Source organism: Lemur catta, chromosome 17, assembly GCF_020740605.2.
Source record: "Lemur catta isolate mLemCat1 chromosome 17, mLemCat1.pri, whole genome shotgun sequence".
Lineage (NCBI taxonomy): Eukaryota > Metazoa > Chordata > Mammalia > Primates > Lemuridae > Lemur > Lemur catta.
In genome coordinates this window covers 7249443-7266955 of record NC_059144.1, presented here as the reverse complement: position 1 = coordinate 7266955, position 17513 = coordinate 7249443, and the positions used below count along the sequence as shown (strand labels likewise).

The 17513-nt window shown below is 60.1% G+C and overlaps 1 protein-coding gene across 4 annotated transcripts in view; it reads right to left on the bottom strand.

Moving 5' to 3' along the window:
• Window positions 1-17513, bottom strand: part of RGS12 (regulator of G protein signaling 12) — a 139391-nt gene that overhangs the window by 559 nt on the left and 121319 nt on the right. For 3 of the 4 annotated variants that reach the window (XM_045528224.1, XM_045528226.1, XM_045528227.1), the window contains 8 exons: window positions 17037-17113; window positions 15519-15713; window positions 15099-15172; window positions 14545-14671; window positions 12611-12707; window positions 10825-10895; window positions 10348-10501; window positions 8325-8870 (listed from right to left, as the gene is read on the bottom strand). In XM_045528224.1, coding sequence (XP_045384180.1) covers window positions 8325-8870; window positions 10348-10501; window positions 10825-10895; window positions 12611-12707; window positions 14545-14671; window positions 15099-15172; window positions 15519-15713; window positions 17037-17113 — 1341 coding nt within the window. Of the gene's footprint in view, window positions 1-8324; window positions 8871-10347; window positions 10502-10824; window positions 10896-12610; window positions 12708-14544; window positions 14672-15098; window positions 15173-15518; window positions 15714-17036; window positions 17114-17513 lie in introns of those variants that run through there. The other variant, XM_045528225.1, reaches the window with a different exon arrangement.

The following is a 17513-nucleotide window of genomic DNA, read 5'->3' as shown; positions in this document are numbered from 1 at the left end:
AGACACTGGCCTTGGGAGGGGTTCCTAAAACACCCCAAATCCATCCCAGAGGCAGGTGACTTCCAACCGGGGGCCTGGGGCAGAGGAGCCGGAAGGATCCTCCACGTCTCCAGCTCAGGCTGTGGGTGCCGCGGCGGACACGGCAGAGCCAGGCAGGCAGCCGGGCAGCCTGGACGGGGACCAGAGGCCGAGAGGGCCGGGACCGTGAACCCTGAGGGGCCCAGGGTGCTGGTGGCTCTATGAAGGGACTTGGCGTTCTTGGCCCTCGGGTTCATCCTCTGTCCCAGGGACACCAGGGAGGTGGCTCATGTCCATCCACTGCCCCCTGCCCCCACCCCAGTCTGCCCAGGGCTGTCTCACCCACTCGTGCAGCCACACCCACCTGGGCACTCCCAACCTGCTCCCACCTCTCACTTCTGGCCTCCACCACTCAGTCCCCTCCCCCTGGGACACTGTTCCCCACCCTGCCCCACCTCCTCATGCTTCCAGGTAACACCAGAGGCCCCTCCCCACTGGGCCTGTAGCCCCGAAGACACTGGGCTGAGGGGGTGGGGATGGCAGAGGAAATGGATGGGGGAGAAGGGACAGGCCCCAGGCCCGGGCAGCACAGAGGGATGGACGTGCCCCTGGGACCCAGCTGGCCTCTGGGAGAGCAGAGTGGGGGAAACTGACTCCACAAGAGCCTCTGCAGCCTCCAACCCCCAACACTCATACACTCCCTACCCCTCAGCAGGGACTGAGCTGGGCCACCTGCGGGGTCCCCAGTCAGCTTGTCCCAACTGCCCACCCCAACCTAGTGTGCCCCAACTCCTCCTGAGAGGCCAAGCACTAGGGTGGTGGCAGCTCTTGACACACCTGGACCCTCGGGGCAAGGCCACCCCCCAACAGTCAGGCAGAGCAGTGCCGGAGCCCCTGCCCCGCCCCCACCCTCCCATCCTGGCCACCTGCCAGGTCGCCTGGGACCCTGTCTTCACCCTCACACACACTCCTCAGGGTCTGGGGCCTCCTGGACACCGTCTCACCATGCCCCCACCTCCAGCCACAGGCCCTTCACCCCACTGCCCCCCCACTCACGGAGGCCACTCTTCTGGGCTGCCCAGCGCCATCGGCCCCACCTCTGCTCTCGGCCCTCCCCGTCCCAGAGCTCCAGATGCCTGAAATCGCCTTGGAAACTTCCAAACCTGAGGTGGGCAGGCCCTTCCCCCCGCCACCCCCTCCCCCAGGGAGGCCTGCGCACCCCAGCGGCTGCTGCCCTGGCATGCCTGGCTGGTCCCCATGTGGGCCCTTCAGGGACAGAGATATGTCCCCAATGGTGGAGTCCCCAGGGACCAACACTGGGTGGGCATGGGAGGGAACAGGAGGTGCCCACGGAGGGAGAGGCGGTTCAGGGTCAGCCCCAGGCCCGGCCGTCCCCACTGCCGTGGCCCCAGGATGCAGGCAGGATAGTGCCACCCCAGGGTCAAAGCCCCAAGAAGTCCTCCCACTGGGAGAGCCCAAGCAAGCCCCACCCCCTTGTGACCGTCTGCCACCTATACAGTGGGGGTGACGTTACCCACCCTGAGAAGTGGGGATTAAGAGACCCAGGCAGGGGTGCAGCAGAGCCCGTCTCCTCAGGTGGGCCTGGGGCCTGGCCCTTGAGGTACCCCTGGCCCATGAGAACCTGCCACCAACTGCCCCTCCCCGGGCCTCGGTTTCCCTAGCTGTAACAGGAAGGTCTTGCCACTGAAGGTGATGCCACCGGGCCCTGAGCCTCCCCAGCTGCTCTGTGGCCCCCGCAGTCCCACCCCACCACACCCCACCTCACCCTCGGCCCCAGGCTTCCGGAAGCGGCCTACAGGAGGCCTCTCTGAGCAAGCGCTGGCCTGGGGGCAGAGCTGTGGCGTCCCTTCCCAGGGCACCCAGCCTGTCCTCTCCAGCCAGTGGAGGCGGTGGAAGAGGCTCTCACCCGGGCCTCCCCTACATGTCTGCCAGCACGGGAGGCCAAGGGTATCCCCCGCAGGAGGACCCGGCAGGGCTGCCCCCCAAGTTACCCCCTGGAAGCCCATGGGCCAGGTGGAGCAGCCGGGCCTAGAGGCTTCTCCCAGTCAGTTCTCTAGTCATTCAACAACCGTTCTGCTAGGATTCTGCTAGGGCGAGGATCCAGCTCTGCCCCCACAGGGGGAAGGGGACAGATTCACCCATCCCCTTCCTGTCACTGAGTCCCCGTGGCTCCACAAGCCAGGCTGCGTGGCTAGGAGGTGAGCAAGGTGTGCAGAGAGGCAGGGGTCTGCCCCTAGTTACCGGTGACTCCTGTGGGGCTCCCAGCTCTGCCCCGCCAGCCCCGCGTGGACGGACAGGACGACAGGCTCAGGGTGGGGAGACACCTGTCTCTGGAGACCCGCCAAGGACGGCTGAATCACAAGAAGGGGCCACAGTCCAGGCCCTTCCTGCCTTGCCCTCCTGAGTACGTGGCAGCCCCAGGCCACGACCCAGCCATGCCAGGCCGGGCAGGGGCACAGCCTGGCCCTCAGCAGCCTGCAGGCTCCCCTTCGAGACCCAGCCCCCAAGGCCCATCCCGCTGCCCTCCCTGCCTTGAGGGACCCTCCTGTCCTCCTGGCACTTGGCTGCCACCTCCCCTGTGACGTCCCCCCAGGAAGCTCTGGGGGCACCGGACACCCAGGAGTGACTGAGCCACCCCCGCTGGGAGGCCTCCACTGCAGCCCAGTGCACAGCATCCAGGGGGCCTGCAAGCTCCTACTGACCCACCAGAGCCCTGGTTCCAGCTTGTGACCCCCAAGGTGACCCCCTCCATGGGGGTCCCCAGCGGGTATCGTGACTGTGTCTGTGGTGGAGGTGGGACTGGATTAAAGTCCCTTTTTCAGCAAATATTTACTGGGTGCTGGCAAGGGGGGTGGACACAGCTCAGCAGGGTGCACGGCGTGGTGTGCGGGGAATGGACAGCGGGGAGGGTGACCCCAGCACAGCCTTGCACTTGGGCATGCCGCAGGGAGGGGCCACAGGCAGAAGCCCTAGCAGTGCCAGCCCGAGGTGGGCGCGGGCGGCCTGTCCTGCAGGGAATATGGGGGTGGGGTGGGTCAGGCTGTGGTCACTTGCAGGCCTGTGGCTACCACGTTGGCAGGCCTGGGTGGGCCAGCAGGTGGGACAGACTTCGGGGGTGTGGGCAGCTTGTGGTGGGAGCTGGAAGACCAGGAGTCGCAATCCAGGCTGAGGTCCGCAGAGGAGGGGCCTGTGGACCTCAGCCCGGGAAGGTGCATGGGGGGTGGCCATGGAGTGGGCTGGGCAGGTGGAGTCCCCAGTCATCCGCAGGAGACACGTGCTCAGGACCGAGGCCCATTGGCAAGTCACGAGCCCCCAAATGTGCTCTGGGGAGGGGGCTGTGGAGAGCACCTAGCAGACAGCCACGTGTCCCTAGCAACTTTTTAGGCCTGAGACCAATGGCAGTCCCCTGGGGCTGATGTGTCCCCAAGAAAGCCAGGCCCCTGCAATCCACATCAGCATGAGAAAGTCTAAGCTGCATTTGTGCCTAGGGAGGGCTGGGCCAGCTTCCCCCAGAAGGTGCCACAGGTGGGTGCCTGCCGTATCTCCGCATAGATGTGAGGGGCCCCCAGGCCCCCGGAGGCACTGACTGGATAGGACCTGCCTAGAGGTCCTCCCCCACGGGTGTCGCTCTGGACAGCACAGGAGCCAGGCAGGGCTGCGTCCTCACTGAGCCTCTGAGGGTGTGATGCTGGGCAGTACAGGGACCCAGGCTGGCAGGGTGGGTCGGCCTGGTGCAGATGGGCCCCCAGGACTCCGGTCACACAAGCGCAGCAGTCTGGCTACCTTGGCCCCTAGGGTACAGGGCATGGCGCCTGAAGCCTCGCCTCTAGGCCAGGCCCCTGACAGGTGAGCACCTGCGTAGAGTTGGGCAGCATGTGCACCTGGCAGGAAGCCAAGCTCCAGGTTCCCTGAGAATGGCCACTGTGCCCACACACACCCCTTGGGGACCCTGGCGGCTGTGACACTGGGGTGAGCTGCTGTGGGGGAGCCCAGCTCCAAGACAGCTGTGCAAGGACCCCTTTTGAGGGGGCACCTGGCACCGCCCTGCTGCCAGCCAGAGTCTGCCATCTCCCGAGATCTGCCTGCCGTCACCGAGCAGGGAGCTCCGCCAGGCCGCGGGCCCCAGAGCGTGGCCTTCCCAAAGGGGCAGGGGTGGGGCTCGCTGGCCTCCGGGGCTCAGCCAGGACCCGAGTCCAGCCTCAAAGCCAGCTAGTCAGCAGTGACAGTGCCTGGAGAGGGCCTGCCGGGGGCCAGGGCTGCTGGGAGGGACGGGGGGCTGCTGGGGTCAGGCACCGGGGGCTCGGCCCCTCCTGGCCCTCCTGTTGTACGGAGGGACAGGCAGGTAGAGAGCCGAGAGTTCCAGACGTGCCCTCGTGGGGGCTCTTACCGGCCGAGCACCCAGGGCTGGGAGCGAAGTGGGCCCACCGTGGCGGCTGCCAGGTCAGGGGTCAGAGCAGAAGGCAGCTCCTCTGCTGCTCTGGACTGAGGTGCTCTCCACAAATTCAGTTCCACAGGTATGTTTTCCTCACTCGCAAAACATGCCCTCTAGGGCATAATCCCCACACCCTCCCCGAGGACCTGCAGGAATCTCACCTTCCCAGAACCCGAGGGAGAGGCTCTCAGGGGCGAACGCATATCCGCCAGCTCCCACCCAGGAGGCCCGGGCGGGGACTGCTGGCAGACACCTGCCCTCCAGCTCCCTGCCCTCCAGCTCCCAGTGTGTGCTGGAAACCAACCAGTCGGCAATTGTCATCGAAACAACCATAAGCACAAGTTTTAAGACTCTGTCACTGAAGGAGCACTTTGCATTGGAACCCGGTTCTGGTTCCGTCTTTCCGAGCCACTCTCCCTCGTAAACACAGAAACAAAGCTCTCCTGCTTCTGCCAAGGACTGACACCCACTGTGCGGCCGGGCTTGCCTGTGGGAAGGCCGCCCCACCTCTCCCGCCACGTACCACTCGGGCATTCCAGAGAGTTCCCTCATCTAGACAGAAATGTGCACAAAATACATCAGGGAGACACGCCACACAGATATACCCCAGGCACACACACACCACATGGATACACACAGCAGTCACACACACATGCCACACGGAAACAGACCAGGCACACACACACATGCCACATGGACACACACCAGGCACACACACATGCCACATGGACACACACCAGGCACACACACATGCTATACGGAAAAACACCAGGCACACACACATGCCACATGGACACACACCAGGCACACACACACATGCACATGGGCACACATCAGGCACACACACATGCCACCCAGAAACACACCAGGCACACACACACACCACATGGACACACAGCAGTCACACACACACATGCCACATGGAAAAACACCAGGCACACACACACATGCCACATGGACACACACCAGGCAAACACACATGCCACACAGAAACACACCAGGCACACACACATGCCACATGGACACACACCAGGTGCACACACACATGCCACATGGACACACACACCACATGGACACACACCAGACACATACACACACATGCCGCATGGACAGACACAAGGCACACACACAGACACATGCCACATACACACTCAAACACCCCACCTCCGAGTGCCTTGGAGCCTTGCGAAGGGCTTTGACACATCTGTCATCTGATGTCCCCATCTCCCTGTCAGATACGGAGGCTCGGGAAGGAGGCTCAGCAGGGTAGGCTGGCAGCACATCTGGAGGCCTGGGCCTCCCCATCCTGGGCGGCCTCTCCCAGGGGGAGATGGGCCCAGTGGCTGGAGGGGTGGGGTGAGCAGTGCAGCCCTGGGGGGCTCCCTACTTCTGCCCCGCCATGGCTGTTGGGTGGGTGGGTGCCCTGGGGGCCCAGCCCCATGTATTCCTCACACAGGACGGTGGGTCCACAGCAGCCGTCGCATCGCTGAGAAATACTTCATAGCAGTTTTCAGAGCCATGGAGAGTGACTCTGGATGAATCCTGAACTTCTCAACCCTGAGCGGTGCCAGTTAGCACTTGGCCCAGGCTCCTCACTGCCCAGGGGTGGCAAAGACGCCCGCAGACTCTCGCAGACGGCTGTCTCCACTGCCCCACACAGGCAGCTAATCACGGCTTATGCTGTGACAAAGCCCCCCATGCTTAGAACCCCTGAGGGCCGCCAGATTTAGCAGCACAAACTGGGGTTTGAGAAAGTGAGAGGCACAAAGTCCCAAGGCCCTTCCCGCAGACTGCGGCGTCGCCTCCAGGAGGACCAGGCAGGTCGTGGAGCCTACTGCCGTCCAGCGGGAGCCCCAGACCTATGACCTATGCCCCAAGGCCCTCCTACTCCCTTCTCCTGCTGTGGTCTCCTCCTAGGACAGGGCCCAAAGCCACGGCGCTGGGGGCTGCTGGGGCCGTGGAACTGGTCCTGGCCAACCGTGGTCAGGAGCTGCCGCCAGGACTTGAGGAGGACGTGCTCCCTACGTGGCTGACACCACCTCTGCCCTCCTGCCGTGAGCACGCTAGGGACAGGCGGCAGAGGCCACTGGGCATGGGTACCGCTGCCGCTGCCCACGCTAACAGCCCTTGCCGGGTGGGAGAGCCCGATGCAGAGCCAGCCCCAGCAGCCAAGAGCTGGTGTGGCTGAGTGGGAGCTGAGAGGTGACAGCCCAGCCCCCGGTCTATGAGGAACGAATGGGACAACTGCAGTGTCACCAATTCTTCTGTCGTGGAAGCATCTGGAGGAAGGAGAGCCAGGCAGGCGCAGACTGGAGGCTTGACCACGCCGCGACCCTGCGGCGCTCCTGGCTGGAGAGGCCTGTGACGGCCCGGGAGGAGGTGCCCACCCGCTCCCAGCCCGCGCGCCGTGGAGTGCCGGCTGCCGCCGCTGTTGTATGACTGCGCTTGGCGGGCACATAGGAAGTGCTAGAGGATTTCGTTGAGGGAACGGTATATTTTTAAAAGCCAATATATTAAGGTAAATACATTTAATTTCCTGAAAATGTATAATATTTTCCCTAGCTTAAAATATTTCTATAGTTTTCTAAAGTGGAAAGAAATTTTGAAATGAAAAAGAAAAGAGTTTTAAACCAGTCCAGCGATGAGCTCTAGAGTTTATTACTCCTGGAAGAACACAGGCTCCAAACACAGGCGGAAGCTACACACAGGCGTCTACAGAGAAGAGCAGGAGGGGACAGGCAGCAGGGCAGAGGCGGGCAGAGCAGTGTCCACGGACGGCCACAGCGCCTTGGGGTTCACATCCCGGCGCTCCTCCCCGGGAAAGCACCAGGGAGCCCTCCACGTGGCGTGTGGCCTCCAAAGTGCCCAGATGTTACAGACACACGGGACGTACATAGAAAACACCTTCCCTGGAGCCCTGTCAGGTCTGGATGACACGCCTGACAACCTGACCCTGCAGCAGGACAGACTGCCATCAGCGTCCTGCACCGGGACAGCGGGGCAGAGAGGGCAATCTCGCCGCCCCCAGTGGCAGGTCACAACCAGAAGTGCCCACACACCGCTGAGCATGCTCTGACACGTGCCCTGAGCAGCCTGCCATCTCTCGGGGACAGCCGCGTTGGCCCCAGCACCCAGGCTCCTGGAAGCAGCCCTGCCGGCTGCCGTTTAGGATGTCGGGAATCTTGCCTCAATTCCTAACATTTGAGGCTCGTGGAAATATCTCTGCTTCCAGACCACACTGTTGACCTTCACACACACTGAATTTCATGCTTCCACTAGGAGAAACGCCCATGGCACGCTGGAGGTCAGGGCACAACACCAACGTAGCTCTGACTCCCTAACCCGTGGCACACCCCTGCCCCAGCCCGCTCTCCCCGCACACAGCCCTAGTCCGAGGCCCCGTCCTGCCCCAAGTCACAGGGCTTTGCTTACTCGCTCAAGACAAATTCTGTTTTTCAGTCTGAAGACTCGCACACTACAAATGCTGGCTATCTAGGCTTTGAAAGTAACACCGCCATCTTCAGAAATCCCCAGGCCTTGCCCAGGGGTGCTACTGCCCCGGGTGCAGGCCCTGCCCATGCGTCACCCCTGCAAGGGCATGGCGGGGCCTGAGCTGCTGTCTGAGCCTCTTCACGATCACCCCTGACAAACTCGGGCCTTTCAGAACAGGCCAAGGACGCCCACGATAAATACGATAAACGGGAGAGCATGTGCTGTGGGGACGCCTCACTAAACCAAAGTGGCAGCTGGAGGCCCCTTCCCACAGCCATTCTGTGGTACTGAACACTGGGCGGACCACGCAGGCAGCAGCGTGTGGGAAAGGGCTGGGTGGAGGGTCAGAACCCAGAGGTACCTGGTCGCGGAGGTCCAGGCGTGTCCTGGGGAGCAGGGGGCGGCGGCAGAAGCGTGCTGTTGGGGCTGCTGATGTGGGCCTCCCCCACCAGGGTCAGGTCAGCCCCCTGCCCGTCCTCCACGGTCTGGATGTCCCCGGACTCTACTTCCCACGACTGCCTCTTCCACATCTGTGCTGTGCCCTCCTGTGTGTGGGGGGTGGGGGACTGGGGGGTGCAGCAGGGCCCGCTGGGAGACTTCTGCCCAGGCGGGGTCGTCCCAGAGGGGCCGGGGGGACTATGGGCCGAGCCTGGGCTGGTCGAGGGGCTGTCACTGCTGTCCTGGGCTGGTGCCCATCTTTCTTGGGGAGGGGACGCGTTCTCCCTGCCACTGGTTGTTGCAGTTCTCCTGCTAACAGCCTGGGCCGTGGCCGGCGTTGAGAGGGTGAGCTCCGTGGAACCAGGAGGCAAACGAAGAAACTCCGGCAACACCAGGTCTTCCTTCCTCAGCAGCCCGCGTTGGTCATCTGCTCTGTTGCTCTGAGCTTTGGAAATGAGCTCAAAAAACTCTATTGGAAGAAAACCCACATTGACCATGTTTTAGAGAGTTTCACACTAATGTGTGTCACAGCAAAAAATTCACTCTCTAGAAAGCTCTCGTGATGAGCTGTCCTGTGGCCCTGAACTAACGTCCTAGACTGCCTTCGCCCAGGAACTAGAGCAGAAGCCTCCGGGGCTTCTAGCACGATCTGTTTTCAGGAGTCAGAAGCAGCTGTGCACCTCCCTGAAAACTCAACTGCGTGAAGGTCAGGCTCAAATAATCAAAACCCCTCCACTTACGGTAACGTGCTGACGGTGTTTTAGCAGGGTGCTATTGGGCACCCCGGCCTGCATTTCTTATTTAACACTTGGGGCCCTTTAATACCTGAGTCCTGCCCCTTCCTAGGATGGGGTAAAAGTGACCACCAGACTGAGGCCCGGCAGAGCCAGGACCCCACAGCTGAGAGGCGGCGCAGGCCTGGAGGCAGCACGGGAAGGAGCTCCGCTTCCAGGGACAGCGCCGTCCTCCAGCCTGCACGGGGCCTGCTGCCACCCAGCATCTCGAGAACTCTGCAAACCTCCGGCTGCCCCACTGGTGCCTCCAGAACTCTTCTCTTCCTCAGGTGGCTGGATTCTTTATTGTAACTCAAATTCACCATTCAAGGTCAATGGTGTCTGAATTGAGCTTTTTTTAACACTTAAATTGCATTATTTAAGTTTTTAAACAACTACAAAGTCTAAAGTCTCAAATTTTGATAGTTCTCAGAAATGCACAAGCTTCAAAGAAGGTGTGTGTGTTACTTCTGCTTGGTGGCCAACAAAGGCTGAAGGAGGCATGATTATAGTTTTACTGCGAGGCTGGACGCCACAGCAAGCCGTGACAAGCCAGGCTGAGCAGCAAGTGCTCCCTGGATGAAAACGCAGGTCACGGCAGCAGCTGGTAGCTCTGCTTTTGCTTTCAGTGCTTCTCTTTGTGACAAGATTTTGGAGGAAAAGGCACTTTCAGGAAAGGACTCTCTGGTCTCAGTCTCCAGATCATCTCTCTGCTGTCCCTCCTGGGGCACAGGGACGTGAAGCTGCTTTCCTCCATCCCTCTTAGGACACAGGGACATGCAGGCCACTCTCCTCGGTGCTGCAATGACCGGCAGAGGCTGGCAGACCAGCTGTGCCTCCCTCCATGCGAGCTGGAGGCCCTGGCTCACGTCAGGGCCTGGGCTGTGTAGAGGGGCAGGTTACACCTGGGGGCCTCCAGCACCTGTGTGCGGACAGAGCTGCAGGCCACAAGGGGGCCCCCTGACGCCTCCAAGGGCCCAGCTCTCAATCTGAAGATGGGGGTTTCAGTGAAGTTACACCCACAGCCCACAGACTGACCCAGGGAGGAGCATCCTCAGTGTGACGGGGACTGCAGCCACCCAGATGTTGACAGGCAGAGTAGCCTTAATGACTATACTGGAAACTAAAAGAGCATTTACTAAAAAACGTGGAAGTTTTAAAAAGTACACATACCCTCTGCTTCGTCCAAATTAATTTTCTGATATTTTTTTTTCCCAATCTTTGCAATAGATTCTTCTCTCTTTGAAAGCCGGGGATCCCTAGCATTTTTTCCATTTTCTCCTTTTATTTTAATAGAATTAGACTTGCCTAGTGTTCTTTCCTCTCCCTGCATTAGAAGGAAAGCCAAAGTTCTACTTACACGTCAACACACGACAATGCGCAAGCCATCAGTTACAGACTAAAAAGCTCTGTGAGTAGAGACCGCGTTGAGAGAATCCACATGCACCGCAGACAAACCACGTGCAACGATGCAGCTCACAGAGAGCAGAGCGTGCAGGGCACGGCCCCCCAGGAGGAAGGAAAGCTGAAAGCCGGTTGTTCGCAGGGAAGGGGCGCCGGTGCCGGTGGGATGCAGGAGGAGCCCCAGGGTGCAGAGAGCCGGGCTGCTGGGAGCAGAGGGCGGCTGGGGCCAGGCGGGAGGGGAATTACCGTAGCCGAGTGGTTTCTGGAACTGGGATTGACGCCTGTGTTCTGTTTGGCCAGTGCACCTTTCTGTTTATCTGTGGGTCCCAAACACAAGGAGATATGTGTTATAATTACAGCAGCTCGCAAATGCACCTGAACAGTGAAATATCATCTGTCTCTATTGTCTTTGAGAGCAAAGCCGTAGAGAAGCCAGCAGGTACTTGCTACCCCTTCCCCCCAAGCACACATGGACCCCCAGTCCAGGACACAAGGCCCCTGCCTGCTGGGTTTGGGGCGGGGGACGCTCTGTGAGGTGGTGTGCAGGCATCGCGGTCTCTCCGTGAACCTAACTGGGGATTTTTTGGAGGAGTGATGTTGAAGAGCTCACTTCATACATTATTTGGCATGAATATTCCTTAGAAAGCAGAAAAGTCTCACATTCGTGACATATTTTCAAATCGGCCTATGTCCCACGTCAGGGCGCAGGCTGGCCACTGCCGGCACTGAGGGTCCAAAGCCCACTTCTCTGGCCCGATGTGGCTACAGGATCCCCAGTCCTGCCCCCACAGCTCAGCAAACACACTGTGCGCTCCCCCACCCACGGCTCCACCAGAGGCTTCACCTGTGCACAAACACGTCCCGGGCCTGGCATCCTCAGACCCTGCAGGGAGGGGAGAGGACCCCCACACCCTCCCACCCCACCTGCCCGGGGCGACAGGTACAGCGTTCTCTAGAGCAGAGGATGGCGGGGGCCTCCCCCGTGACGACAGGGGGAGCAGGAACAGGATTCTGCCTGGAACCCACGCCCAGGTCACCCTCGGCATAGGCGCATGACCCACACCACGCCCCGGGGGACTTCTCAGAGGAAGCCCTCAGAAACCACCTGGACCAGAGCCCTCACTGCGCTGACGTCCCGAAAAGGGAAAGGCAGCCCAAGGTCACCCAAGTGGCTACTTACAAAGTGACCTTGTCCACCAGACTGTGGGTGGCTTTCCTATGAGCTCTCTCCAGGAGAGACACTTCCCACTGCCCCTACCCCGGAACAGTCCTCTGGGCCACACCTTGGCCCGTCCCTGGTGGGAGCTACAGATAGGCCGCACCCCACCTGGCTTTAATAACCTTTCCTTGTGCACAGGTTCTTGCGCAACTGCTCTGAAGAGCAAAATGCACTCCGGAGGCACCAGCCCCGGCTGTGAGCCCTGCTCTGTAAGCGACTGGTCCTGCACAGGGCTCGGAGCTGCTGTCACCGATGTGGCGTGCAGGAAAGAGCTCTGAAAACCACCTGACTCACTGCACTAAAGGAACAGAACAAGCCAAAACTACCAAGTGTGTGGTCTCAGCTCCTGCAGGGCCTGTGTCTTCACTTCCTGTTTCATGTCCAGAGTGAAGGGCACCAAATCAGCCACCGGGTGAGGGACCAGGAGGCCCAGACACGGCTTCCAGGGCCCGGGGGATCCCTGTTTCCCTTTTGCGCAAGAACTCCACGTCCTCCCAGGAAGAGAGCACCTTTCAGCACTGACATGCTCTGACGTGAGCAAGTCAGAACCTCAGAGCAACCCAGGGTAGTGTGGGCAGGGACCGTCGCCCCTTTTTATAGCTGAGAAGACACATTCAGGGGGTCAAGCTGCTCCTAGTCTCAGCCCCTCTGCCACCCAGTTTGAGAAACGCTGCATTAAGCACCAATTCTTTGGCCCTGTTAGGGGTCCCAGGGCCCCCAGTAAGGTCCTAATGGCTAGTGCCGACTGAGACAGAAGTCGTGGGCAGCAGGGCTCGGGGGCCAGGCAGCAGGTGGACATGTGGTCATGCTCACCTTTTCCTCTGGAAGGGTCCTTCTCCTCCAGGATGACCCGCTGTCCATCCAGACTCGATATAGGGGCGCCGAGGTCCAGGGGCTCCTTCTCTCCACTCTAGGGCAGAGACGTGTGCTGAAGCCCTTACCCAGACTGCCCCTTTGGGGAATAACTGTGACAGCTGCGGAACAGAGACCCCGCCTGGGCTGGATGGAGTCAGACACCCATGCCCTGGGGTCAGTGGCCGACAGGGAGGGCCTGCGGCTCGGCCAGATGCTGCCGTGAAGGCACAGGAATTCCAGACGCGCTGGCCAGCCTGCAGGGTGCTGGCGCCCAAGGAGTCTTCCCACCACGCCCTGCAGGGCGGCTGCTGGCCCACACGGCCCAACCGAGGACCCTGGGCAGAGTGACACTTCGTGACTACCAAGGACACCTTCATCCACAAATTCAATGCTTTTAAATATGTGAAAAATACTCTTAAATACTAATTTAAGTGGGCCTAACAGTCAACGCCACCTAGAACCTGGATGGCAGCTCATCTAAAAGGCCCCCACCTGCCCTCAGGCACCGCTCTGCTGTGAGCACGGAGAGCAAATCGCTCTCGCTGGAAAACAAGGAGGCAAAGACGGCAGTTTCAGGAACGGGTCTAAGACCTAATCCCAATAAAGTGTCACGTCACTAGCTACAGAGCTAGAGTCCTTGTCCTGGGTAGCACTTCTCTCCTTTGGTAGAGAATCTTGCTATTCATGTACCACCACTGTTTAAAAAAATAAATCTGAACTTGTCATGTGGCATTTTAGATTACCTGTCAGCCAGGAAAACAACAAAAGTGCTCAAATGCCAAGCGGGGGTGACGTCGAGCTCCCCAAGGGGCCAGGTCCAGGCTGTGTCTGCGACCCCAGTGAAGGGGTGGCCCCAGGCATGGTGTCCTACCTCACTCGTGATGCTCCTGGGCACAGGTGGCCCACAGAACTCGCCAGAGGGCCAGGAAGGTGGGTGCAAGGAAAAGCCCACCCACACCCACTCCACAAGAATTCCCACAACCCACCTTGGAGCCTGCCTGGCAGGGCCCTCGTGCACCTGAACAAGCCCTGGCTCCCAAGGACGAGCCCCCACCCCGGGCCCCGCCCTGGCCCCAGCACCCCGTCGACACAGGGCCCCCACCCTGTTCTACAGATAGGGAGGCTGAGACGGGGGCTCAGTGCTGGCTAGGGCTCTCCACCAGCCATGGGGGACGAGCTTCGGGTTACCCTGGGAGCTGGTGCCAGTAAATAATTAAATAGGTTCCTCTTGTTCACTTCAAAGCTCTTGAGCAATATCGAGGCCAGTTTTAGGGAAAATTAAAATCCTAAAAATATCTGGAATCACACTCCAATAACGCTGAGAAGGAAGACGGCATGGTGCCCGCGGTCCTCAGCCACAGGTCACAGCCGGGCTCCGGGACCCCTGCTGCTTCAGAAACGCCCCGGGACTGGGGCTGCCCAAGGCCTGCCTTCCTTCCCCCACAGTGCTCCTGGTTCCCTTCTTAACCTCCTTCACATGACCAGGGGGCGGCCGGGCTCGCAAATGCCAGTTCTGAGTTTTCAATGACAAAGTGCAGATGAGAATCAGGAGTCCCCTGCCCAGGCCCTGCCCCGAGGCACCGGTGTGCGGTGGGCTGGGTGCCATCTGACCAGACATGCAAGTAGCGGCTACTTTGGATGGGTTGTCGGTTTGTTTCTTGTTTCCCTGGACCAAAACACATTGCAAATAGCAATTGTTTCTGGAACGACCAAAGTACAAAAAAATGATGATCGAGTTTCCGCTCCACAGAATGAGAACTGGGGTGCGGGGCCAGGTCCGCTGACCCAGGAGAGGGCTGCGCAGGGCTGCAAGGGCGAGGCTCAGCCCCAGCTCACCTTTGTGAGTGGCACAGAGCTTCTTGGCACTCGCCCGGCACAGGGGAGACACTCACCAGCCTCACCAGCAGGCTGCCGAGGTCCAGGCCGTACTTGGCCACGACGGGCCGCAGCACCTCTGTGACAGGCTTGGTGGGCTTGGCCTTGAGTCCCACTGACCGGTTAATGGGAACGAGGTCCAGCCTGGGGGCACAAAATATTCACTACAGACACACATCCATCCCCACTGGGAGGCCCGTCCCAAGAGCAGAGCCCCGTGAGCGGCCCTCAGCACCTCAGCGCCCACCCGTCCCGCCAGCGTCTGAGTATGAAGTGCCCTCTCCGTGGGACACGTCTGCAAGGGGCTCTTCTGGGAACGACGGCAGCCAAGTAGGGGACGTGGCCACCCCCTTCCCAGCACAGGCAGAGCCCTGCAAAGCAGCCCTTCCCTGCTGTGGCCTCGGAGGCTGTGCCCACCAGGCTGGGCAGGACAGCTGCCCTTCTCGCCCTGGCCACCGACATGCCTTCACGGCCCATCACGGAACCAGCACGTGTCTACTCCCTAAAAGCAAAGAGACAGCACGGGGGGTTCCGGGACCTTCCATAAAGGACAATTCTGTTTTTCTCTTACCGAAACAAAGTGCGCTTTTCCAGGCGCAGGTCTCTTGACTCCAAGATGCTACTGTCTTGATGCAGCACCAGAGGCTTTGGAACAAAGAGATCAAAATTAAAGTGGGAACACGAAGCACCCCCCAAAGTATGGAACAATGTGCAATGGGTGCAGCTGTGCAGAACAAAAGAGCAGCTCAAAAATAGCCCATCCACAGAGGAAGCATCGCTCTCCAACACCACCCCGACACCAGCATGCAAAGTGCTCCCAGCAGCGTCACTGAATTCAGATAACCCAGCTTCCAGCAAACATGCTAAGCGAGGGACGCGGGACAGACACCAGACTCTTCCGCCAGCCAAGAGGAGAAGCAGCGGGCAGGCTGCTGTCCGACAAGACCAGTTCCCCAGCCAAGGGGCCCTGAGGGTCTAGGGAGCTTGGTACCTTGTCCCCGCCCACCAGGAAGAGGTCCACGGCGGCCCCGTTGATGCCGTGCCGCTCACAGAGTCCGGACAGGATCTCCTTGATGGAGAACCCCGACTTGACGGCCACCATGCAGGACGTCCCGTCCGGGAGGAGGATGCAGCAGTGCTTGGTGGCCTTGTCCCTCTCGGGCACCAGGGTCCTGCAGGCCTCGGACTGGGGCAGGGAGACAAGCGGCTGTGCGTTTCACAAGGTGGGCAGCCCCCAGGGAGGTGCAGCAGCCCCAGCCTGCACGTGCCTGGGGAGGCCAGACAGCCTGCCCACCTGCAGCTCCTCGTGTGCAAAAGACTCAGGCTCAATCTGCACGGTGGCCTTGCACAAAGACCCGACTAAGTGTTGGGTTTGCTGTGGGAACACTGAGAACAACCACCTTCCTCTAACTCTGGGCCCTGAACATACTTTACAACCTCTTGGTCTGAGCATAACCAACCATCCTGCACCCTTCAACCTGCTCCTTGAGGATGAGCCACCCTCTAGGGTCTCTGAGTCACATCATGTCCTCTCTGCAAACAGCTTCCTGTGTACATTTTGTTAATGCAAACCCTGCCTAGATTGTCCTTTCCTTGTCACTATCTCCTCCTGATGGTCTAAAACCCTCTTTCCCCAAAGTGTTATTTCAGAAGCTAGTTTGTAGACTGGTTGCAAAAATGTCCCCAACTATCCCCTTCCCTGTGCCTGAGCCTGTGGCTCCTTTCCAGGAGCTGGGGCTGGCAGCCCTGGCCTGGTTGACAGAAGGAACTTGGTGGCAGCGTGTGGCTCGGAGCCTGGGCCCCTGCAGGCCAGCGTGCTCTGCACAAGAACAAGGGGACTGGCGGCCAGAGACGCAGCCTGCAGTCCAGCGAGGGCCAGGGGTGAGTGAGGTCACCTGGGACCACCGGCCCTGCTGACATGCCAGGTAAGGCAGGGACACTCAGGCACAGCCAGCTGAGGTTGGCAGACCACCTGCTGGCCCACAGGCTTGGGCACTAATAAATGTCTCCTTTTGAAGCCATCGAGTTTGGGAGGGATAGTAATTAGGCAGCAACAGCAAACTGACACATGGTAAATCCTTACAGCTTGAAACGTTACTTGGCAAAACTGAAGAAGAAATAATATTCTACATTAATTGCTGCTTGACACTTTCAAATGACTAGGGTGCTGGCAACCAATAAGGTTTTCAAAAATTCAAATCAGACCACAGCTAACAGACCAGCAGCCCCTGCCGGGCCTGCCCATCTCCCCTCGTCTAAGGGAACTGGGGCCAGAACAAGCAGCGACACACGTGACTTGCAGGCACGAGAGGAGACAGTGGAGCGAGACAACAGGCCAGGCCCGCGCCCTGGACAGGCCGTGCACTCCGCCACTGTGCCCAGGCCCTTGCCCAAGCCACGCGCCCCTTCCCTAAATGAAGGTTGGTTGTGTAACGTGAGAGACAGGCTTCCCCAGTCAGGGGTCAGCACAGCCCTGCAGCCCTCGGGACAAGGGGAGGCAGCGACTCACCAGGTCCAGGCTCCCTGCAGAGGACACGGAGCCCTGGGACTCTCGGCGGCACGGGCCTCCGTTGGCGTGGATGGGGTCTTGACAGGAAGACACAGTGACTCAGATGAATCCAAAGTGGTAGCTTTACTTTTCCTCACTTGAGACAGAGGTCCCGTCTGTCTGGCCCCACCTCCCAGCCTCTGCCCACTCTAGGCAGAACAGACAGACGTGCAGGACGGAAGATGGACATGAGGAAGCCCTTCCTGGGCACTGCTGCGCCTCACTGGGACGCGTCTCCCTACCCTGCAGGGGCGAGGGTGGCCCCAGCCCTCAGCAGGCTCCACTCTCTGCTCTGCCCCTGCCACTTCCCGGCTCCAACACTGTGCTTGGCCCGTGGCAGGCACCCCCAGACATCGGTGCACAGCACCAACTTGAGTACGTGTGCTGGGTAGGCCTGACTTTCCTTCATTCAATCTGGAATTTGTATCTCAAACTGTA